Source organism: Hipposideros armiger, unplaced genomic scaffold (assembly GCF_001890085.2).
Source record: "Hipposideros armiger isolate ML-2016 unplaced genomic scaffold, ASM189008v1 scaffold_292, whole genome shotgun sequence".
In the NCBI taxonomy this organism is placed as follows: Eukaryota; Metazoa; Chordata; class Mammalia; order Chiroptera; family Hipposideridae; genus Hipposideros; species Hipposideros armiger.
Genome location: NW_017731642.1, coordinates 1,132,577 through 1,158,086, shown reverse-complemented (window position 1 = coordinate 1,158,086; position 25,510 = coordinate 1,132,577). Strand labels below are relative to the sequence as shown.

Here is a 25,510-nt window from a genome sequence, read left to right as displayed (position 1 = left end):
TTCCTCTTTTTCCTTCCAGAATAAGTACTGATACGGTTCACTTTCTTCCCCAGTTTCTCAGTGGTTCCAGACTGAAAGCAAACTGTTTGCATTTTAATTATAAAATGTGCTTATTGATGATACCATTTAACTGAGAGTATGTATGTGTTGTTTGATAATGTTCTTTGAAGAAATTACATAATGGTTCAACTGTCCTAAACCCAGCTATTGCCCTTAATATTTCATCACATTCACACAACTACAACCCTCTAGCTTCTGCCAAGGTATTTTTACTGGGCCATCACCCAACGCTCCTAGATCCCTCTTTGCCAATCAAGTAATCACCCACGTCCTCTGCAACTTGGCCTCCTTCTCCTAATGCTTCCATCATTCAACACCTGTGCACGTCAGTTCACCTTCTTAAACCATCACACACAATGTACTTGGCCTCAAAGTGTGAAGCAGATCCAAAAAATGAAAGGTAAACCTAAATGACCCATGGGCTTCTGAAGCCAGGCCAAGCATGATGTGGCCGTTCACCCAGGGGTGGTGGTATACAATTAGGCCGCATCCACTTCCACAGCAGAGAGGGAGAGCGGGAAAGCAGTGACCACAGAGAAGTTTAAATGCGGTTCAGAGTGAGCGCATCTGTGTCTCAGCTCTGAATCTGCAAAATACGACCTGGATCACCCTCCTTGGAATACACATCTGCTTTGCAGCCTAGAGAAAACAGGCAGTTTGGGGAGTCCCATCCCTAAGAATAATTCCACTAAACAGGAGTGCAAGTCTGAAAAGCTTTTTGTGTTCCATGTGAATGCGTGTCCACTACCTAGCACTCAAACCTGTTTTTTATGGGTTCTGAAAGAGTGACAAGCCAGGTAGAACACAGCTATCTTAATTTTAACAGAAGACCATGCAAATTCCCCTCCTTTCTCCTCTTTTAAACCAAAAGGAGAGATGTGATAGGAAGGAACAGCCCAGTGAGGTCTCAGGTAGTATAAAATAGCAAAATCCCTAAGTAAGTGATTTTAGAGTTTATTTAATCAAAGTAGAGACACTGATGCAGGTATCCTACCTCTATCACTTACGAACTGTAGGGCCTTGACCAAGGCACTTAACCAACCTGCACCTCAGTTTCCTCATCTGTACACAGGAAGAACTAATATGCATAAAGCTCTCGGCAGTATCTGGCACATAATAAATGTTCAACTAACAGTAGCTTTTAGCTATAGCTATGAAAATGACGAGCAAACCTAAGGCAGTGACTGCACACATCACATCCATTTACACCAATGCAGACTGAAGATATAATGGTCTTTGCCCTTTAGGGGTGGGGAGGAATAAAAGCTTTCCAACTTCAACTACAGCTCTCCCCAGTTCAGCACTATGTGTGTCTTCAAAACCAAAGGCCTCCTCAGTTTCCTAGAAGGGATTTTCAAAGAGGGATTGAGCAGATAGATGTCCCTCACTGCCACCTTCAGATCTGGGCCACAGAGGCCAAGGGCTCAGATCCCTGTGATCCGTGGGCTGGGTGCCAAGCCTTCCGGACTAATGCCAGGCAGGCTTTTTCTCATGAGCCTTATAGTTCCTTAAGGTACTTGACTCCTCTCTAAATACATCCCAGATGCCAGATTTTTTTCAAGACACCCTCCTCTCCCTGTCCCCCAAACATGCAAGCAGTGGCCAATCCTAGAAAACCAAAGTGAAAGTCAACTGACATGTGTTGACACATTTCATCCGTGAGCAATGGCAGCGTTGGGAAGCATCCCATCATCCCAAGCACTTCAAGTCCCCACCAGCTTCATCTGACTGACTTCCGATCTTAAAAGTCCCTGGTACTCTCCTGGAGTCCAATTTTATAAGCTGTTTACAGTGTTCACGGCACAGTAGTCAGGACTCTCCTCCCCAGACCTGTCTCTCCATGCAGCTTGTCCCGCCACTGCATGAACCTTCTGATGTCTCGACACCTGGACCTGCCTTCTTCATCCTTCTCAAGAATCTCGGTAAATCTGAGGTGAGTGACTTGCTTGCCCTCCCCATGCCCAAGGAGAAACCCCAGATCACTGCCCTTCTGAAGCACAGCACCCAACCACGTCATCTCGGAGAGGGCTTCACGTAGAAAAAGGTAAGCTACTAACAGTGGAAGAATCTGTAATCCAAACTAATCCTGTTTGTTGTTTGTTTGTTGACATGTCGGATATAAGAGTATTTATGAATCTCAGGCACCATTCTGAAGCAGCTGCTAAAAGGTCCTTAAATGAACTTCCAAGTCCTGGCCAACCACTGTTCTTTGCACTATTTATATTCCTAAAGCCATCAGCTATGTTTGATATGACTGATCATGAGGCTCTGCTTAATGCACTACAGAATCCAATGGTACCAACAAGCAGCAATAACTCCTTGTTTTGATCTTTACCTGGCTTCACCTTGTGGTGGGCAAGGCGGTACGCCTTTTAGGAGTCTGAGCCAAGATGGGTGCCATCTCCTCACCACGGCCTCGCCTCTGACCTCATCATGAGAGCTGCATCCCTTCCCCCTTCATGTCACTCACCCTCTCACACTGATTACACCCAGCACATTTTAATCTTATCTTTCTCCCACATGTCCCACGTCCGTCTGTGGATGAGTCAGTGCAACTACTCCCGTCTGATGCTGGTCTGAAACCTAGGAACATCTCCCAAAGACAAAACAAACAAGTAAGGGGAAAAGATCACAAAACAACAGGAATCTGAGCTAAACACAAGTCCTTTAAATACAATATATGCACTAGGACACATATCTGTCTTCCTCTGTGTACCTGAGCAGGTCCTTGCTGCTATTACCCAGGAGGGAGGTGGGTGCCCTTGCCCTGTACAGAAAGCTACCCCACAGCAAGGACCTGCAGGAAGGGGCTGGGACTCTGTTGCATTTAAACAGACACCACAACATGGCCAGTCATCTCTTCCCAAAATGTCAACATTCTGAAGCCAACGTGGTATGAGAATTTTGATTTTTGACTCTTAAACTGTCACCAGAGGACTTCCGGGCTTAGCAAATGACTTTAAGCAGTGGTTCTCAACTTCAACTTGCAGTAGAATTACCTGGAGGTCTTGTTATAACACAGATTGTTGGGTCCAGAGTTTCTGATTCAGTATGTCTAGGTGGGCCCAAGAATCTGCATTTCCAACAGATTCTTGGATATTGCTAAGTGACGCTGCTGCTGCTGACCTGGAGACCACATTGGAGAACCACTAGCTTAATCATCAGAATACAGCAGAACCTTCTAGTATATCAGATTAGGTTGCACAAAGGAGGGATACTAAGTTTATAGGTCTCTGTTTTCAAGTCTTATGCAATGACTTGAAACAGTACCATTTCTTCTTACAAATTCCTAAAAACTTAAAATAAGTTAACTGGGGTCCAGTGAAGACGAGAAAAACAAGTGGGAGTTGGGAACTTTAAAGAAACCACATTCATTTATAGCAGCGGTTCTCAACCTGTGGGTCGCAACCCCTTTAGGGGCGGAACGACCCTTTCACAGGGGTCACCTAAGACCATTGGAAAACAAAAAGATATTTACATTATGATTCGTAACAGTAGCAAAATTGCAGTTATAGAGTAGCAACGAAAATAATATTATAGTTGGGGGTCACCACAACATGAGGAACTGTATTAAGGGGTCGCGGTATTAGGAAGGTTGGGAACCGCTGATTTATAGGAAAGGAAGTAGAGGAGGAGATCCTAGTTAAACACAGTTTGTTAAGTAATGATGCCCTTGTCTTAGAAGCCAACTGTTCTCACAGTTCCCAACTTGACAGTGCTTTTTTATATGGAGCTTCTGGGGAGCAAACTCCACCTTGTAATCTCCCCATGAAGTAGACGATGGAAATAGGTCTAAAAGTCAGTATTAAAATAGTGAAGAACTTCCACAGTCAAAATCTCTCATTTTTCTAAGATAGTGGTTGTCAACCCTAACTGCACACTATAATCACATGGGAGTTTTAAAAAATATATATATGTCCAGGCCCCATACCTAGAGATTCTGATCTAATTGGTCTAGGATAGGACCTAGACACGAGTGATTGTTGTGGTTTTTTTTAAGCTTCCTGGGTGATTCTCAAATGCAGTGAAGTTGAAAACCACTGATGGAGGAGAAATGTCATAGACAGATAATAGGTGGATGGGAAAAAGTGAGCTAAGCCTCCTTTAGACGATGTCTAGTAAACATAAAAGGAAAGAAAAGAATGGGAGAGCAGCTGGGAACGACTAGGACAAGTAAAACTGAGGCTCTTAGATTCTGAGACTGGTCTAAGGATCAGCTGTCTCGGGTTCAAAAATCAGAAATGGCCTAATGAATCAAGGAAGTGCCCTCATTCGCCAAAGACCTGGTAACAGTCCAAAGACCTATCAGGAAACCCTTTTATTTATTTAAAAAAAAATTTTTTTTTTATTGGGGAACTGGGGGGATGGCAACAGTGCTGGGGAATTGAGGGAAGGGGACCGTCAAGCTGTTGTTTTGTTTTTCAGTCTAGTTGTGGAGGACCTTGCTTCACTGGCCCAAGTTGGCACCATCATTGCGCTCTTCCTGGGCGAAGCACATCAGTCACCGGCTTCTGGACGGCCGCTCACTGCGGCTGCTGGCCGCTCACGCTAGCTGCTGGCTACATACGGTAGCCCATGGCAACCCACTGCCACAGGGGCTGCAGCCTACACCGTCGCCAGCGACTCACAGCAGTCCAGCTCCAGGTTGAGCTGTTGTTCAGCATCTTAGCTGTAGAGGGCAGTGTCACTGGCCCTCATATGTGGGATCCGAACCGGGGCCCTCTGGCGTCCCAAGCCAGCTCTTAACCATCGCGCCACTCGGCCGGCCCAGGAAACGCTTTTAATAAGATGTACTATTTTTTTTCAGAAGAATTAATAACTAGAAACTTGAGGCAAAGAGCTTTAATTTCTCACAAACAAATCCTCTAAAAGTTCAACTTTGAAATCATGTACCAGAAAAATAAAATTTATCCCTGAGCAAAATTAAATGTGTGTGTTTTTTTTTAAGGGGAGGCAAGAGGGAAGAGACTGAAGAAGTAACTTGCAGAGCACTTGGTAATTGAAATTATCCTCCCAGTAACCACAGTGACAAATGAGTTTTCAAAGTTGTAAGATCATAACATGTGGATGATAAAATCAAGATAAGTTATTCTCTTCCTTCTTGACTAGCACAGATGCATGTGGTCACTAGCTGGAAAAAAAAAGTGCTTGAAAGCTTTATGTTTAAGGCAGAACGATCAACACAAAACAGAGCAGGCAATCTTAGGGCAGGTAACAGAGACAGACATCAGGAGAAATTCTCTCTGCTCACACCAACAGGGCAAACACTGGGAGCCCACGGAGAAGAAAAATCCAGATGTAGTTCCACTGCATTAACAGTTAAGATGGAGTCATCAATTCAAAGATATGATTGGAAAACTAAAATGTGGATAAATATGCATCTTAAAAATGACCGTTTTTATAAAAACATTCATTTGTTAAGTAATTACTTTAAAATCAATTTATAAGACAGTAGTTTTCACTAGCACAAGTTAGCTTTTCTAATTTAAAACATGGTACTGTGCTTATCAGTACTGACTGCCCACAATTTGATTCAAAGCATTCCCTGATTTTATAAAACTGCAGGAATAAGCCTTCCCCAACTTCCTACAGAACACACCTACTAAGTGATGCCTATGGTCAAGTGTCAAAGTTCACCTTAGCAATAGACATGAAGGTTAAAAGGGGTAAAGCCTAAAACTTGGCCCAAATGACCTAGACTTTCAGCCTGAAATAAGGACCTTTCTTGGAAATGGAGAACACTAAATAGGACGGATTTAGATAATTCAGTGAAGCAGAGGACATGCATCTATTCAAACAGAAGGCTGTAAGCTTATCTTTATTGGGCAGGGTTGGAGATAGAAGGCCTGATCTAGGCCACTAATTTCAAGAAAAGTATACTAGCTCACCTAGGAAGTTATCTATCAGGAGCTTAAGAGCCCAAGTGTGCCAAAGCAAGCACACTCACCCTGGTAAAATAATCAGGTTCACCACGTTTTCATAGCCATTTTAGGCTCCTCAGAGTTACACAATTGATGCCCCTGATCTAGCTGATCATTTTTCTTCTAAAGAAATGCACAAGAACGCTCGGGCTCAGAGTTTCAATTTTTACTTAGAAGAAATTACCTTGTAGTGCATGGGCCACTATTTATTTGCATGATAGGTATATTCATACATGGCAAATTAACCTATTGATGGGACTGTACTAAAAAATAACTCGTGAATAAAGATATGTCCCTTCTCATTCTACCAACTGAAAAAAGAAGAAAAAAGGTACCCAATACAGACTAAGATGCAAATGTATGAAGGGTTACCTGTACGAAGGGTTACATGTATGAAGGGTTAGGTGAACAAGTCCTTGATTTGGAAATGAAAACTGGCACAAAGCCCCAGGACAGCTCTTGTGTGAGGTAAAAACTCTGGGAGAGCTACAGCAACACTTAATTTTAAATCAGGTAAAAAAATTTTTAGGAATTTACTCACATGAAAAGTTCTAATGGACAGATCTAGAGAAAGCATTTTACTTCATAAAACCATTACAATACTAGAAGAAAATGAAACTATATTGTGTTTAGATATTTAGTAAAATTTAAAAAAAAGAGAGAGAAGGCTTTAAACATCACTCGGCCAAGTTTAATATGAAATATGAAACCAAAGCAGTTATCTAGATAATTTACAATGAAAGAAATATCATTTTAAAAATCAATTATTAGGACATTTCAGGAAAAAAGCAGTTTTGATATCTGAATTATGTGAATTAATGACTTAACTATCCACTTGATCTTTCTAATGTACCAATTTTCAAGGAGACATCTAACAAGCTATATTGGATATAATTTTATGCCCTCCTTAAGCTTCAGGTTTACACCCAGAGGTGTACCTTTAAAAGTCTACCATGGCCACTGCCACCTTCTGCTACAACTGCCTCCAGCCCCACCCGCACAAGGTAGCTACACTCAGTTATCAGGCAGAACCATTCTGCCAGCTCCATATTTATCATAAGGTTTCAGCCTATCTTCTGGACACAATCCAGACACTATTCACCTATCTTTACTATGAAACTGAGATTCTGAAATTTTTTCCAACACACACAAGATTAGTATGCTGCTAGCCACATTTTATCTTAGGGCATAAGGGTCCTGCGTTCCTGTGGCCAATTAAAACCATCATTTTCAGTCCTACTGATACATATTTTTACTTGAAGACAAAAGCAGTAAGCTCTTCAATTGAGATAAACACTTTAACCTGGCCAGCAACTTGCATTATGCAACATTTTCTGTTCTTGTCTTGGCAGCCTGCCTTTAAACCCTAGTAACTGCATTGCAAAGAATCAACCAACTCACAAAATATTTTTAATACCTTTAATTATGAGATCTGATTCAGCAGCCAAACTTCTGCCAGGAACTTCTTGTAAATTTTGTTTTTCTTGAAATCCTTTTTTCTTGGTGGTACTGTCTCCAACAATCTGCCTACCTGGAAGCCTACAGGAGCACAGATACCCTGTTCTACCAAGGCAGAAATTTCTAAGATAATAGCCCAACTGAAAGGATTTCTACACACTACGTATCACTCTGTTGGTTCTACACAGTACCCTTTGTATCTGACCCATAGTAAACCATGGTCACACAAGTCCATGCGTGACCAAACAAAAATGAGAATCCCCAAACTAACAAGTTTCGAACAGCATTCTAAAGCCACTGCTGCTACTCCCCATAGAAGCTCAGGCACTGACTCGATTCTTAAGTTTTTAGCTCATACAAGAACCAAGGGAAACAGCGTAAATCATGAGTCCGAGTGCACTCCCTCACCAACACACAGAGAGGTGTTAGTTATGCTGAATCAGCCCAGACTTGGAAGATAAGCATTCAAGACAGTATTCTGAAGAATGAATATGAGGATTAATGGTAACATATGTAAAGAATGTGACATATAATAGAAACTTTTAAAATGGGAGTTATTTTAAAAAGTTATAAACTTCCAGTTATACAATAAATAAGTCACGGGATGTAACATACATCATGGTGACTATAGTTAATAATAATGTATGGTATATTTGAAAGCTGTTCTGAGAGTAAAAGTTCTCCTCACACACGTAAAAATCTTTAACTATGCATGGTGATAGATGTTTACTAAGAGCTGAGCAAACTCTAGAGATTCTGGATTAGCCTTACTACCATCATCGATGGCAATGAACCTGAGAGGGCTCCATCTTCTCAAGCCTGACAGGGACTGGGAGACAGGATTCTTCTTCAACACTATCATTCCGCTGAGGACCCGAGGCTCTTCTCACCCCTCAAAATCCAACTGCTCTAGACCACAGCTCTCGGTCAGACCGCATGGCCTTAGCGTAAACCTCAAGCCCATACTCCAGCATGCCACCAGCTTCTCCAACTAAGCCAAGAAGAAGAAATTCAGTGAGGCAAGTGGGGCGAGAGCCAGGACAAACTCCAGTAGCAATGGGAGGGAGGGGCCAGTTCTAATAGTTCTAATAAGGAAATGGAGGAGAATGCATGCCTCCATTCTGTCCCTCACAGCAGGATGAAGACATTTAAATTACCAGAAAGTTACCTATGAATGATTAAGACTTTAATAAGATCTTTTTATTATTCTCCTCTACCTGCAACCCTGTCTGTCCCTCTCTTCCATTCCTATGCTCCTGTGTTCATGTTCTAAGGCTACTGTAACAATTTACCACAAATTTAGGGGCTTCAAAAAACAAAAATTTATTCTCTCACAGTGCTGGAAGCTGGAAGTCCAAAGTCAAGATGTTGGCAGGGCCACGCTCCCTCTGAAGGCCCTAGGGGAGGATCATTCCTTGCCTCTTCCTGGCAGCTCCTGTCAATCCCTGGTGTTCATGGGCTCATAAGTGCATCACTCCAATCTTTGCCTCAGTCTTCACTCAGCTTTCTCTGAATCTAGTGCATCTTCTCTTCTAATAAGCAAACCAGTCATTTAGGGTCCAGCCTAATCCAGTAAGACCTCATCTTAATTTAACTAATGACCTCTGGAAAGACCCTATTTCCAAATAAGGTCTCATTCTGAGGTTCCAGGTAGACACGAATTTTAGAGGGATACATTTCAACCCACTATACCTCCCAAATTAAAATAAACCACCACGACCAAACTAGGGGGCAAAGTGGAGAGAAATGACAAATTACAGAATATAGAACCATAAAAAATTTCAAAGTTCTGATCTCCAGTGGGTCCATGACTACTAAAAATGAGTTGGAAATAATTTTTTTTTTTACCTTTCTCTCAACCCATGGGAAACTGAACTTTTGGAAAATACTAAAAGTCTCAATCAACAAAGCACTAAAACACAAAACATTCCACTGATCTGGACACTTGACATACTTTGAGGTTTGGTATTAGGTATACATGAATCTTCACATATATTATCAAGAATGGAATAGCAAAAAGATTAAAGGCACGGGAGGACATTTTTCAGTTAAACATGCTTTCATTTAACTATTTGGGGATGGGACGTGGACCATGGATCTTAGAAGAGCAAGGTTTCCTTTAAAAAAAGTTACCTTTAGTTTTTAACCACCCCTTCCTGAAGTTACCCTTTTCTAAAGATGACATAGCCTACATGGAAGCATCATAGAGATCTTTTTTTGTTTTTAACCACGGTTTTACTTTAGCTATTTGAGGAAAAAATACTTGAGATCAGCTTAGAGTCCTGTGTACTCCCTCTGCTGGCTCTGAATTTAAAATAAATTCTCAATGGCTTCAGGAGCCAAGTTATTAATTTCTCCAGACCTCTCAAACACAAGGAAAAACATGATGTAGATTCTCTCACACACACATGCAAAGGTCTTCAAAGAAATAAATAAGAAATGACAGAGCACATACTGAATACTGCCAAAGGCATCTATCTCTGTTGGCTTTTTTATGGGTTCATTCCAAGGGAAAGCTAATGAATTTCTTTTGTTTGGGGCAGGAGTCACTACCTGCGTTGGCCTTGCCCTCTAACAAGTGTACCAGGAGCTTTCGTTGCTCTGTGCTCACCTCTCCACTGCAGGACTAGGGTGCACCTGGGCACGCAGGCCTGGTGAGGCCCCGGGATAACCTGGCTTCTTCACCATAAGTGATTACTGGAGTAGCAAATTACTGGAAGGACCACAGCCCATCAGAGAAGTTGGTCCATTTCTCTTTGTAATGTTACCCCATAACAGTAACTGCTGCACTGCAGAGAAAAAGCCTCAAGATTAAAAATCTCAAAAAAAAGGTCCAAGTGAAAAGTGGAAGACACACAAGTCTTAGAAAAAACCCAGCTTGAAACATACTCCAACATACATTTGCATTTTACCAGGAAGGAACGATACATCACAATATTCAATGGATGCCTGCTACTGTACTTTTTCTGACAGGGGAAATTGTGATACTGAGAAACGACAATTGTTTGGTCAAGAATAAAGTGGTTAAAGATACTGAGTCTGCTGTGATGCGATCAGAATTGGGGTCTTCTAGCATAATCACTAGCCTACCACCTATTCAGGAAACTAGCTCAGTAGAGCTTCAGACTGGCCCTCTGAAAAAGCCCATCTCAAAGACTGCTTGCTTTCTCTTCCTTCATATGTGCCTTCTATTTTCCAATCCACAGATATAAAACTTCAAGTATATCTGGGATTTATGTCCCCAAATGCAGAACATTACAGACAACTTTGGTCCTGTAAGAAGTAGGCAAGTAAATTTTAGGCTGAATAATTCCATGTTGACTCTTTCTAGATAATACATATTGACACTGCATAAAGTGGGGTACACACACAGATAACAGACTTGATTTAACTTTTTCTTAATGAAAGGTCATTCCAAGATCAGGTTTCCCTCAGTTTCTGTGATGGGTAGTGACCGGCACTGATGAAGTTTTCAGCGGCTTCTACACTAAGAAACATGACACCGTGAGAAATACCTTAGATAGCAGAGCATCATTTCATAATTACACTATAGCATATCAACATCAACACTAGGAGGTCTAAGACTTAGTTAGGCCACCTTCGTAGCTACAAGTATCCAAAAGACTCTATACATGACATCACCTCACTCCTGAGTCACATCATCCCCTTTCAGTGTCAAGTCCCAGAACAGGGCTATCCTCATGAGCTGAGGACATAGTGATACTAAAAGCAGCTCCAAGTATCAGAAACACTTATTTGTCTGGTAGATACGTTCCCTGTTCTCAAGGATCTTACACTGTACTTGAGAATATACAGGAGTCACAGAAAATTTCAAAAGAAACAGGCAGCAGTCAGTGGGTAGGCTGGGTAGGGTGGAACGGATAGAGTAGGATTTTTCAGCAAGGTGAGCTGAGAGTGCTGATGGAGAACGCAAAAGGAGAAACACAGCTACTCGAATGTGAGCCGTCCTAGAGGAGGGGGCAGGGAAGCAGAGAGCAAATGAAGTAAGAGTTTGCAGAAATGGAGGCACTGACACGAACAGCTGTGAAACCACAATGGTTAGCAGCAGACATTACAGAACAGTGACGCTCTGGGCTAACGAGGACACGCTCTTAACTCCACCCCTGCTAGCTGTAAGTCCCTGAGCCAGTCACTTACATGCTCCTGGCCTGTTTCCTTACCTGTAAAATACTTAGATCTCTAAAACCTCTTCTAGCTCTGAATTTGAGTCGTCTGTATCAAGGCTCCACATCCATTCCAAAAGGCGGCCAGGCCTACACCAGGCCCCATGAGACAGAATTGGGGGCTACAGATCAGTCCAGGGCCCCAGGTGTACTCCAATCTGGGTGGATTTGGGAAAGCCCCAGCTTCTTCCCAACAGACTCAAACCACAGGAGCCCTGTTACAGTGGCCTTGCACCTCCAAAGCAAGCTGAAAATAATCTGTAGAGAATTAAAAGCCAGCTCCCAGCCAGAGCTCAACACCAACGTTGCCACCTGCTGATACCTTCTCTGCAGAGCTGGAACACTAGGGAAAGCAGAAGTATACACGTGACAAAAGGTGAAGAGCATGGACAACAATGACAAGTTCATGGAGCACAGATCTACATCTTTGTTTATTTTGTCTTCCTCCAATAGAACGTGAACTCCTGTGAACTGGGACCTTACTTGTCTTGTGCTACTGTAACATCCCTGGGGCCGTCAGACTACTCCACACACAGTATGCCTTTGAGAAATATGTGTTGAATGAATGAAATGGCATGTGATGTAAATGGGTAAAGAGGGTTTTATCATCCAATCTTTTACTCACTTACTGTGTACCCCAGCTGTAACATCCCGATACCTACTTATGTGTATGTCATCCCCAGTTCCTTTTATAGCAGCAAAAAATGAAACTGGCTCTTCAGGGCCCCTCAATTTGTAATACAAGAAAAGGTGAGGATAAATATAAGGAGTCAAGAATAATAGGATCAGATCTGTTCCCTACAGGCAAGATGAGTGGGTATGAAAACAACATAAATTCCGTGCTCTCTCCAGCCCTGGGAGTCTGGAATCTGATGCATCCGTGGTGGGTACGTGGGCTGCCTTGCCAGAGTGCACAGGCCTGCAGAAGGGTCTTAGCTTTGCATTTTTTAATCAAGATCCGTGGATGGATGAAGTCTGCTAAACTTTTACCAGAGCAAGTAACGTGACTTTTTAGTGGGAAAAGGACTCTTCATTAATTTTCCAAATAAAAATATCTTGCAGGTTTTAAGTAAGAATCACAAGTAGAGTATTAAAAAGTTTAACGACAAGATGTTCTTCTATGGTGTCATTCTCTTAAAATAGAACTGTCCTAAATAGTTTCATCTCATTTTCTAAAAAGGAGGTAAACATATCAAAATAAACTTAGCTTCTTTTTTAAAGAGTCTCTCTGCTACATGGGGCTCATGGAGCAAAATCTAAAAGGGCCAATTTCTTCACTTCGTAGGTCGATGACACAGCTTTGAAAAAGAGGAAAGACAGTCCCCCTAGTGTACTGCTGCTTTTGGAAGAGGAAGTATATTAGTTGAGAATCACTGACAAAGACAGTACTGCCAAAGGAAATTACAAAACAGCATTTTGGCAACATGGGCTGAGCAGAAGACAGATTCCTCACCCACGGCCATAACTGGCCCTTTGGTGAGTTACTCCAGAGGTGACTGAGGTCAAGATTATGAGCCAACAGGGAATTATGATGACTCTGTCATTTTGAAATTTAAAAAAATATATTTTTAAACACAAAAGTTGCAGTTAAAATAACACTTTCTTAGTACAGTATGCTGAAAAGGAACCAGATGCATTAATCTAAAAAACTAGAACGGTGAGGACGTAAACAAGCATTCATCATGTGGCAGGTCAGCCCTCATCGTTTGACCTGGGGAAGAAGCTGTGCGAGTGTGCATTCTCACATGAAGGAAGTCTCAGTCTCCTGAAGAACTACCCTCTGAAGTAGCAGAGGAAGTCGTCAGACAGTATCCTACATTTGTGAAATTGTGGGGCCCACCACAGAAACGCATGGCTGCCTAATGTCTTCATGCCCTGACCCATGGGAAATGCAGATGTGGGTGTGTGTAGGAGAATAAGTGATAAATAGGCCTTACATGGGAAACTCTGGAGTCCTAGAGGTCTGCCCAGAAGGAACCAAGAGAACTCACCAGTGTAAGCTATGGGTGCAGTACAAGTAAGCTTAATGCGAATTAAAGGAAACGTAACCTTTTCCCCTCTTAACCACATCTGATTATTCATTTCTACTTTAATGCCTGAGATAAGGGAACCTGTGAGATAGCCATCACCTCTCTCCCTGGCACAGTACGCATCTGACAAAAGTTAAATTAACCAAGAACGTCCTCCTTTTGTTAAAATGCTATCTTTTTCGCTACCTTTATGACTTCATACTTCCCAAATACACATACTGAGAGGCATAGCTATACAACCTGATGCACTCACTCGGCCTCCATCAATATTCCTCTATCTTTCTGGGGCTAAAATAATAACCAAGACATTTTTAGATTGACAGGCAAATATGCTTTTCAGGAAAGCAACCTCTACTTATGTAAGACTACTCATTACTTCATTACTTAGTAAATGACCTTAAAAAAGCTCAATTTAAAGAGAAAAATAGTGTTATTAAGAACAAAGACCTCTAGAACTGTGGCTACTAATTACCTCTGTACTAACTAGCCGTGTGATCTTAGAAAAGTCATTAAATAACTTGAAGAATCAGGTTCTTCACCTACAAAATAAGTGACTTAAGCTAGATCAGCTAACCTCATTATTGGTTGTACATTAGAATAGCCTAAGAAACTTCAAACCTCTCCCCCGTGCCCCCACCCCCACCAAACACTAATCCACACAACAGCACATTTAAATCAGATTCTCTGGGTATTGGTATTTTCTTAAAGGCTTCTTGGTGATTCTAATATGCAACCAGGGCTTCGAACCAGTGGTCTTGATTCTGATCTCCAAGGCCTCTTTTCTAATTCTTTCATTCTATGATCTTAGGGTGATAATCCTAGTTATGAAATCTCATAATGCGATGGCCCCAACAGCCACAAAAGAAGCCTAGACCCTGCATACTGTGCCTATGCGCACACATGACTAGGAGATATTAACCTGAATTCTAGACATTTTTAGAGGTTAAAACCCAAATGCAAAACTCAAAATGAAAGTAGTGTGGTTTAAATGCACATGCATGCTTCCAAAGTGACTAATCATGATAGGAATCAACTCCTGAAACTTGGACACATGGACATGGGTCACAATTAGCTCCTGACCCCTCCCTTTTCTCTCTTCTTCTGGCCCCACTAAACCACAAACACAAAAAAGGTTGATTAGTCATAATAGGAATATGACACCAGCCCATTTCAAAGGGCCTTCTCCATCAGCAAAGATTTGCAAGTTCCTGCATGGCTGCATCTTTTGATAAAGGTCATCTTACAAAAAAACCCTATAACTAAATTATACCCCTATAGCCTTCAAGGATTAGTTGTCAGTGGTACTGAGAAATGGAATTGGTGTAAAAATTTAAAGTAGAAATAATCATAAAATGTGCCCTGTATTAAACATATTAAGGCTTGAGAGTTTCAATTTGCAATATTTAGTTAAAGACAGATTAAGACAGCTGAGAAGGAAAAAAGCTATGACATCAAAAAAATGGTTAGGACATAAAACCGTAAAGGCCCAAAATCTCTACTGCAAATCCTAAAAGCTACATGAAAATATAATTAGCCCAATCTCAATTCATGCCTACTTTTGGTAATACCACTTCCTCACATAAATCTTTAAAAAAAAAAAAATCAAATGATAGTAAACTGTCATTTTTAACTATAAGCACAATAGCAAGAAATGTTATTTGTGGAATTAAGTTACTTTTGTAATCTTACAAATCATAGGAAAGGTGAAAACCCTTCCTACATTAATTTTTTTTACTAAGTTAAAAGTTAGTTAACTTTTAATTAACAGATTCTCTGCACCAAATTCAAAACGTGCAAAACTAAACTTCAAGTGTGAGAAATCTGAAAAATATTCCAAACCCCCAAATCCACCTTCTTAGATCCTATAAAGTCACCCCTTCCTAACACTGTACACTGAGATTAACCCTTGTTATCCTCTCGGAAACTCTGTTTTAAAAGCTATCACATTAGCACTGCCTTCAAATAGAACTCTCATCCTTTCGGTAAATAGCCCTCATCTCACACAACTGGCATTCCTTTGTAAAGCAATAAAATTAAATCAAATGTAACATTCATAATGTCAGCATTTGTTAAAGGAAATGAAACAGATTTTGTGGAATATCACAGCACACGTTTTGCTTTTCAAGTTTGTTTAATCTAAGCAAGGTTTAAATCTAAACAATGCTTCTTCAATACTGGCCATAAAAAATTTAAAAAAAAAACAGGCACTTTACAAGGCGTTTTTTTTTTTAAAGCAAATTAAAAATCAATACACTAAATTCTTTAGCTTTTCATAGTCTCTTCTCCGTGCTTCAGCTCTCCACTAAGGTCATACTGTTCTTATTTTATACACCTACTGGAACTCAGGAAGATACAGGGCTCCCCAAAGACAATAATGGAAAGGACAGAAGGAGGAAGCAACTACCTCTTCAATTAAAAAGGAAAAAAAAAAAAGCTAATTGCAAATAGAAGCAACTGATAAGCGGTGTATATCTCCAACTGCGCAGAACTCTTTTTTGCCTGGTATTGACACATTCATATCTTGGGGGAAGGGGCCAGGAGGATGAGGTGCCAGGAAGAGCAAAGCAGCTGGGTATCAGCAGGGGCACAGGAGCTAATCTCTTTGGATGCCCAACTGCAGGAAGTCATTACATCATAGGCCTTTCCACACCTCTCTCCCTACCACGTGTCCAGTGCCCCAAGAGGCTGAAAAGAACAGTAGACAGCCTCTCTTCAGGTTCACTTACTGGTAGAAGCCATTACGGCCCAGCCCTGCCACCAATCGTCTACCCGAAAGGCCTAAGTGAAGCGTCAGACCGCGAGTCCTTCACACCTGGACCCAGCCTCAAACAACGACCCAGTCCAGGCCTCAGCGGGAGCAGCAGGTGAGGCCAGACGGCATTGAACTGGCAGAGCTGGCCCGTTCCAGTCCCCAGAACATCTCAGAGGCTACTGGGGGCAGATTTACTTAAGAGACATCTCTGAGTAACAAAGGTGTTAACAGAGAGCCAACCAGAAAAAGGTTTGCAACCACTGCTTTTTCTAATAAGATCTTTACGCGTGTGGGAGTTAACACCCACAAGCCCGAAACTTGGACCCACGGGTTCTCATCCAGCTAGTGACAACGCACCTTGCTCCTGCGACCGACTGGAAACCACAAATCCAAACCCTCCTCCCGGCAGCGAGTCTCAAACACTCGCCCCGCGTCCCCTCACTCAACCCGCAGCGTCCTCACCGCACCCCCACTACAGTGAATTCTACTCCAAAGTTGGCCTCGGACCTACCTCCTGCGCACTGTCCCGGGAATCCAGCAAATGCACTCTTGTCCGTCTGTCCTTCCCTCACCGGAGTCCCTGGCCCCCTCTCCGCACCTGGCCACGGCCAAAACTTCCCAGGAAGCCTATTCCCCCACCCCCGCGGCCATCCCCAGGTTCTCCTCCTCCCGGGGCCACAAAGAACACCCAAAGCCTCACGGCGGAGGCTCTCTGCTAACCCTTTCCCCCCGCGCCAGTAGGCGCGCTCCGCGTATCGAAGGCGCGTCTCGCAATGCGCAGAAGGCCAGGCGGGTCCCGCCGCCTGCCCGAGGTGGGTACGCACCTTCCAGCCCGCAGAGCTGTTACTGTCGCCCTTATCCTTGAAGTAGGGCACGCAGCGCACCATCCACTCGTAGATCTGGGACAGTGTGAGCCGTTTGTCCGGGGAGCTTTCGATGGCGCGAGTGATCAGGTCAGCGTAAGACAGGTTCCCCCAGGCGTTCCGCCGCGACGAGCATTTCCTCGGCTGCCCAGATCCCCCAGCCGCCCCCGGCTGCGGCGGTGGCAGTGGCTGCTGAGGCTGCAGCGGTGTCTGCGTCGCCCCGCTCAGCGCTCCCGCCGCGGGGGCTGGCCCGGAACCGGGGTCCTGCCCTCCTGGAGCCAGCAGCCGGGCCGAGTCCTCAAGGAGCAGCCCGGCGCTCAGCGTGCTGCTCCCGCCGCCGCCGATCGCCATGGCCGAGCCGGCCCTACCGCCGCCGTCCTCGTCGTCTTCATCGTCCTCCTCCTCGGGGATCATGGAGTCAGCGGCCGCCTCCCCCGAGGGCTTGGCCGGGCTCCCCTGGAGCTCGGGCCTCTGCAGGGGCCAAGTACAGGAGCGCGGCCGGCTCTGGGGTTCGAACTCCGGGTCCAGCTCCACTTCGAGTGGAGAGAGCGGGGCCGGGGAGGCCCGCGCCTCTGCCATCTTCGCCGCCCGCCCGCGGCTCTGGCTCTGGCGCTCTCCTCTCCGCCGGGGCGGGGTGCGGCGGGGGAGGGACGGGGACGCCGCGAAGGCTCGGGCTGCCGGGCGCCGCTGCCGCTACTGCCGCCGCCTGGGAGGCACGAGAGGAGAGAAAGGGGGAGTTGGTTACCCCGGGCTGGAGCCCAGCGCTCTGCAAGTCCTCACCCGTCGCCGCCGCCGCTTCCCGACCGCACCGCGCCCGCCTCCCAGGAGCAGGCAGACCTGGAGACGTGTGTCCCGCGAACCTGGCGCAGCAGACACCGCCCCCTAGCCAGGCCGCGGGGTAGACGCGGGCGAATCGACGGGCTCGCACGGGGCAGCCCCCTCCCCCAGCCGACGCAGCCGCTGCCGCCGCCAGATCTGCAGGTCTCTCCTGGGCTAGGTGGCTGGGCGGGGACGAAGGGGGAGGGGCGGGGGAGGGGCGCGGGCCGCGCCTTTAAAGCGGGCTGCGGCCGGAGCTGGCGCAGCGGAGCCGTGGTCGGGGCCAGTGGCGGGGCGAGCGTGCGTTTGTTTATGTTTCGCTCGGGCCCGCTCAAGTGCTTCCCGCCGCGGCGCCGCCAAAGTCTGTGGCGTCTTCAGCTCTTCTCCCCGTCCGCGGCCCTGCCGCCTTCACGAACCCTTGCCATCCCCCCTCCCAACGGAGGGTCCGAGCCCGGGGACGGCGCGGGCAGCTCCCTTCTCCCTTCTTCGCCCGCGGGCCGGGAGGGCGAACGTGGGTACGAGCGCAGACGGGCCCTTGTCACTTCCAGAAAAAAGAAAAGACGGAAAGAAGCGGGGCGAGCAGCTCGGCGGGTGTTCGCAAAGGGTCGAGCCGAGCAGGAACGGCCACTTTGGGGTTTTGTGCGGTTTATTTTCTCACGGACGTTGTGCCCTCCACCCCCTTCCCAGTAAAGAACGGAGGGTGGGAGCAAGTCGGAACATAAATCTTCCAACAGGTCGGGAAGCGCCAAGTCTCCCGGGCCGCCAGAAAACCCGGACCAGCACGTTCATCACCTCCTTGCTCCCGCTGCTGCCATCTTGACAGTTTTCCCCCCTTCACTCAAGTCCTTTAAAAACACTAGCGGGAGAGAAGGGGGCGCGCACACCGAGTCACGGGGAAGGAAAAGGGAAGCGCCTGGCCCAGCTCGGAAGCAGATCCGGAGTCACCGGGAAGGCGGCCGCCCCGCTGCACAGCTCCGGCGCCTACCTCGGTTCCTTCCCTTCAGGGACGAGGGGGGAGGACGCACAATCCCGCGCGGGCCCGGGGCACGGCGAGGAGGGGACGTGCAACCTCCGCGAAGGAGAGGCGCTCCGGCTGCCGCCGCAGCCCGCCTGAGGAACCGCCTGTCAGCCTGCGCGCCGCCGCCTTCCACATTCCTCCTCCTCCCTTCCACAAGCAGGGGGGCCGCGGCAGAAGCACAAAGTTATAGACACACGCAGGGTGCCTCAACCTAAGCTGACGGCGGGCGGGCGGGCGGATCCCCGCCCAGAGGGAGGGCTGGGCACCGGGCCCTGGTGTGCTGGTGTCCGGGTGTGTGTGCGTGCGCTCGCGCGCGCGCCTGCGCGACTCGGCTCGGCGGGGCTGCGGGCGTGGGTGTCAGGGCGCGCGCAGCAGCCCGGGACTCGGCGGGCTCCCGCAACTGTCCCCTCCGGGCTCCTCCTCTCTCCCGAGAGCCTCAACGACAACAAAGCGCGGCGAGGGCCCAGGAGAAGAGGGAGTGGGGAGCGCAGAGCCTCAAACGCTCCACGAGCGCAGTCGCGTGGCCTCCTTGACTCGGGGCTGGACGCCTGGCTCCTGGGGTCCCCGGCAAGCACGTCCGTTCGCCAGGCTCTGGACCCGCCCTGGTGTTGGGTTCCCCATTAGAACCGGACACCAGGTAACACCCGAGAAAAGATGCTGACCGCAGATGGCAAGGGTTACCTCGGCGTGGAAACACAGACAAACGAAGATGTTGGTGCCTTCAGGACTTCGACAAGCTGATGCCCTCAGATCTGATCAGGCACTAAGAGGTTTGCACTGAGCCTTACCCAGGACGCTCGACCGCAATCGTGTCACTTTTCATAGGTTTCATGGCAAACGGGGAGAAATGTAACTCCGTGGAAAAAAAATTATTCACATTCCTAAACGCAAGAGCAGATTTTGAACAGTTGTGAATGGAAAATAATTTGATTTTAATTTGTAAATGACGGCAAACGTCTATTTTTGCATTTTTGACTTAAAAAACCAACTTTAGGTTTAGAAAAACATCTTTAGAAGTCCTTATCCAATGAGCAGATGCCAAATCAATCATTTGTGCAGTAAGGAATGCACACTACATGCGACACGCACACCAAAACTCTATCCACTTTTATCAGTACCCTTTTTTTTTTTTTTTTAATCTTTCCAAGTCACTGGAGATACCTGAGTCTAGAGCGGGCTCCGCAACACTCGGATACACAAAAAGGTCCAACCAGCGTATGCAGAAGTCCGCCCACCCGGCTGACTCCAGGCTCCGGGCTTTGCGCAGGGCCCGTCACTCAAGTGACGCACGGCCCCGCCCCTGCACCAAGCTAGATCGACGCGTACAAACAGATGATGTCATTGTATCCACACGCGCGTGACCCGGGAGCTCTGCGCCGCGTCGCCATTCGCCGCGCTGCTCACACGTAAAGCCACGCCGCGAGCTGACTGGCCGCGGCCACTAGTCTCCAGGCCCCAGACGCCCCTCTCCGCCCCCGCCCCCCAGCAAATAATAAACAATCGAGTAAAATTGTAAGGAGGAGAGGGAGGGAGGAAAACCAGAAGCCAATCCTTCGCACGCTGACGGAGGGAGAGTTAATAGGAGGAAGACATGAGAAAGGGTGGTGAGGAGAGGGAGCCGACCTAGGGCGATGGGTCCCGCCGCGATGAGGTGGCGTCGGGAGAGGAAAGTTGGAGAGCACTCTGCGGGGCGCTCTAGGGCCCGGGAGCCGCGGAGCTCGAGGCTCAGGGGCGGTACGCAGCCCCCGAGGGGGAGGAGCCTGGGCAGCGCTGTTGCGGCGCGGGCGGAGCCGGCAGACACGTGCGGGAGGAGGGCGGGAGCGCGCCGCGCAGGCTCGCTCAGGACGCGCGGCACCGCCAACCGCTCGCGCTTGTTTACCAGCGCACGTGGGTGTTATTTTCAAATGGAATGTTGTGCTGGCTGCACTGCAGAGTGGCTGGCGCTTGGGGCCGCTGGAGCTGGCTGGGGGACGCGGCGGGGCCCGCTCCACGGCTTCCCATGGCGCTGCTTCCAGGCCAGCGAGGCTCTTCCCACTGCGGGCTTCCAATGCAGTCGGCGGCTCGGGACGGAAAGACTCTTTGCGGGTTTCGCGCTCTGCCCAAGCCTCAACGTGGATGAGGTGTTCCCGCCGCGGAACACTGTCTTCTTTGAGCCCGGGCTTGGCTCCTTCATTCACGTTCCGGAAATAAAGCCACCAGCTTCTCTACCACCTGGAGGCAGTGCCAGACCAGGCTGTTGCGGCCACCAGTTCCGGAGCAGATTTCAGACGCTCACGTACTCACTGGCACACAACATTCTGGCCGCGAGGTGGACTCTCACCCTGTAGTTTGTGCCCTCGCTCCCTTGCTCCTAATGTTCCTAGTCCATATGTCCCCGTTTCTTCGGCTTACAGCTATGCCCACGTTCAAATGAGCTTCTACTTCGGGCTGTCTTTGTAAGGGGTTCTCTTTGTAAGGGGTTCTCTGGGGAAGGAGTCTCGGACTGCTTTCTGGGGGTTGCTCCTCTGCGTGCGGGTCCTCTCCTTTCATTGTGGGCCTGCCCCGCTGAGAAGCCCTGAGTTTGCATTTGGTTGATGGCCTGGCAGGACATACCTTAATGCATAAGACAACTCTCACTTCAAGTGCCCATGGGGGTGGGGGAAGGGGGAGCTAGCGCATTTTACCCTGAGTCTGGTGTTCAGCTTTGCACCAATAACCGAAAGCCAGATCACCCAGGGCTTTGCACCCTGATAACCGCATGAAATCCAAAGAACTCTCAGCTGTTTCTTTTTAATACTTAAACTAAAAGAAATCCACCCTTTTTCTCTCTCTAAATCTAAGCAATCATTAAAGTGAAGAGTAGAAAGAATGTGTTTACACTGGCTGGACTCTTGGTCCTTAGATTTTCACTAAAAACGTGATGTCGAGTGTCCATTTTTAGAATGCATAGCCCAAGGGCATTCAAAAAAAATGGAGGCGTTAAAGACCCAGGAGATAACTGAGTTCCTTGTGACCCTCTTGGTGAAGAATGGGGGGGGGGGGGCATGATACAGCCATTTCTCTCAAAGAACTTATAGTCTTAGTTGGGGGGAATAAGACATAACAGTATTTTAAAAGTTCAGTATTTCAAAAGTTTAAAAACAGTACAAGACAAATTACATATAGTGCTGGGTAAGTTTCAAATGAATTGAGCATCAAAACTTCAAATGGCAGTGACTATAAACAGTCACCTTGGTAAATGTGCATCTTATCCACAGAATTTTCCTTTGTAATTTGTCCCTATGGCAAACCTTTGAAACACAGAGGCTGAATCTCTGATAGTTCTCTTTCGGCCTGAAATTGTGATCTTAAAGGCCTCCTTGGTCCTTTTCCGTTTCTTCCTCCCACCTTTTCTTATCAACTTTTTAGTATAGTAAAGCTGAGTAAGTTATAGTTGAGATAGAATTTTTGGTCAAAACTTGCCCTACTTATAATACCCTGTTTATTTCTACATGATTTTTTTTCCACATGATTTAAGGTGTGAATCATCCACTCCATTTTGTAAATTCATTTACTAGAAGAAAAAAATTTTTTTTAATGTTTCACCCGAACAAGGTGAGTAGATTCACCATTTCAAACATCTGTTTCCGAGGGGAGTGGCAGTAGATGCCAGGGCTCTGCCTCTGAGGAAGCCACCACTCAGCACTTGTATCCCTGCACAGTCCTCCTTGCACCTAGGTCAGCTCCATACTCCCTCTGATCCCAGAACCCTAATACTAGGGACCGAGCCCAGTGCCTGTAAGCAAAGTGTTCATTTCCCTCTTGGGTTCGCTTCTACATCCATCTCAACAATGAAGCCCGGAAACGCAAATACAGTATAAGCCTCCAAACAAAGTATGTGACTCAGCTGGAAAGAAAGGATCCCCGATATTCAGGTCTATAGCTGCCCCTTTTCCTCTGTCTGACACCCTCATTAGTCCCTTTCTCTGACTCCCCCACTCCTCAGCAAACTACTTACATGAAAAACACTTACTGAACACTTGAGCTTTGGCTTGTCTTTCAGGACATCATTCCACGCAGGTTTCATCACCACCCTCTCAAGGGTCTCTGGGGCTCCTGTCTTCTCCCTTCCTCTTTTCCTCCTTTAGGCGCTATACATCCTGTCAGAGCCTTGTGAGGGAAGAAGAAACCTGACCCTTCTAGGTCCTTTCAGCTAGTCTAATAGTTAAATCTATAGGAGACAGATTAACAAGAGAAAAGAACCAGATTTAATTAACATATGTGTGGGAAGCCCACATACATGAGAGGTTCAGAGACAGAAAGGGAAAATGAGGTATATAAGGCATCCTGAGCTAAGGAAGGGATGAGGTATGGCACCTGGGGCTTCAGAGGGGAAGAAGGTCATTCTCAAGAAGATAAGAACAGATACTCAGTAACTGGAAGTTTGTCCTGCCCTATAGATAGGTCATAAAAGTTTATCTGTGGTGATAACTCTCATTATGGGAAAGGCTCCCCCAATTTAGATTCTTGCCTTCAGCTCAAAATAATTCACATGGCCCAGTAGCTTGAGGAAGCCTGTTCTGAATGAACCCAATTCAGCCTCCCCCAGGTCATTACAGTGACTGCCCTACGGTTCATTTGGAGGGCAGCTATGTGTGTGTATAGGAAGAAAAAAGTAGGGGATCCAAAAAAGGATCCAGGTTGCTTGAGAAGGAATTGCATAATTAAGAGAAAGTGGGAAGGAATCTCTGTTTTGGTGTTATGAGCTAATGATGATAGCTAACTTTCATTTGTCACTGAATATATTCCAGTCCCTGACCTAAGCACTTTATTTGCAGTGTTTTAAGTCTCACAAAGACCTTAGGAGGTAGGTACTGTGGACGTAAGAACATCCAAATCTGTAGAGACTTTTTATAAGAGTTTACTTGAGCCAAACTGATGACATATGCCAGGGAGCAAGATCTCAAATGCTCTGGAGAAAAACAAGTTTTGTCACTTCTTTTATGCATTTGAAATTAAGAAAGGAATGTAAGGAAGATAACATGGAGGTGAAACAAAGCAAGACAGGGATTTTAGACTATAGGATAGTTAGCAGATTATATGCTTTCTTGAGGGTGGTTATAGTTATTTCAAAGGTGTGTTAACCATCCTAGATGTACAAAAAAACGAACAGGGCTGGCTTAAGGCAAAGATAAACCTTTTACTAAAAAGTTATGCCTGGGGCGTGACTAACCACCATGACCTGCCCAGTTAGGAATTTATGATGAGATCACCCTATGAGATTACTTTTCATAGAATTTTTTTTTTTTTTGGTCCACAGTACAGTAGTGCTAAATGGCATGGGAGTTAAGAATTCAGGTTCTCAGGTTGAGTCTGATCTCCTTCCTCACCAGCTGGGTGACCCTGGTCTGTTATTTAGCCGCTGAGCCTCACTTCTTCATTCATAAAATGAGAATAATACCTTCTAGGATTGTTGGAAGGATGGGATTAAATGAGATTATGAATCTAAAGCATTTAGAATTAGAATACTAAGGGAGGTGCTTTTAAAAATAGTGCTGCCCAGGCTCTGTCTTAGATCAACTGAATTAGAATCTTTAAGAGTAGAGTCTGGCTTTGATATTCTTTTAAATGTTTTCTAGATAAATCTAAGGCAGTGCAGGTTGAGAACACTGAGGTAGAGGTCTCTCTTCTGCACGCTCCTGTGTTTGCACAGCTATCACTAACTGGCTTCTGCTGAAGAATGATGATAGAGCCATAAAAAACACTACACATAAAGGAGCAGACCCCATTCACATAATATCTCTCCTTATCTGTAAAACAACCTAACCCAGCAGGAACCAGTCCTCTGATTCTATAGAGTTTTGTCCTGGGTTACACAGTGAGTGGGCAGACCTAGGATTTGAACTGAGGTTTGTCAGAATCCATGGCATGTGCTCCTCCCCCAACCCTGGACCATCTATTCATGTGGGCCATTTGGTCTAGAGAAACGGGGCTGGAACCAGACAAGCACACATAACCCCAAGCATTAATCTAACTAGTCCAAAGCTGGTGGTTGCCTGGCCAAATCTGCCCCATCAGGTTGTTTTTTTGGCTATCTCGTGCTTTCACAGTTTTTGAGTCAATTGCCAACATTTAAAAAAGGAGATTTCATCTAAAAGCCAGATTTCTAACTCTTCTTGAAATATTAGATCTGGTAATACTGGCACCATAGCCATGTGTCAACAAGTAGCTGGTATGTGCTCTCCAGTTCACCTCCTCCTCTTCAGCTCCTCTTCCCTCATTTATGGATCCTGCCTGATCTCTAGGCATTTGAGCCACCATAACTTCTGTCTTCTATTATAACTCTACAGTGGCTTGCTAGAGTTGGCTCGTTCCAGTTCATGAGAAGAAACTGCACACATTTGCCCAACTCTTTGTTCAGTGAATCTGATTGGTAGCTTGAGATGGACC

General features: G+C 46.0%; 1 protein-coding gene and 1 long non-coding RNA gene across 3 annotated transcripts in view; one reads left to right on the top strand and one right to left on the bottom strand.

Moving 5' to 3' along the window:
- FOXO3 (forkhead box O3) overlaps positions 1 to 20,228 on the bottom strand; it is a 117,818-nt gene extending 97,590 nt beyond the window's left edge. The window contains exons 1-2 of one of the 2 annotated variants that reach the window (XM_019658975.1): positions 19,070 to 20,228; positions 17,230 to 17,974 (exon numbers count right to left, since the gene is read on the bottom strand). In XM_019658975.1, the coding sequence (XP_019514520.1) occupies positions 17,230 to 17,847 (618 nt within the window). In that variant the 5' untranslated portion in view covers positions 17,848 to 17,974; positions 19,070 to 20,228. Of the gene's footprint in view, positions 1 to 17,229; positions 17,975 to 18,105; positions 18,213 to 19,069 lie in introns of those variants that run through there. The other variant, XM_019658974.1, reaches the window with a different exon arrangement.
- On the top strand, positions 18,174 to 20,049 carry LOC109391422 (uncharacterized). The gene is made up of 2 exons (XR_002125800.1): positions 18,174 to 18,249; positions 18,819 to 20,049. It is a non-coding gene; the product is annotated as an uncharacterized LOC109391422 (long non-coding RNA).
- Positions 20,229 to 25,510: the final 5,282 nt, after the last annotated feature.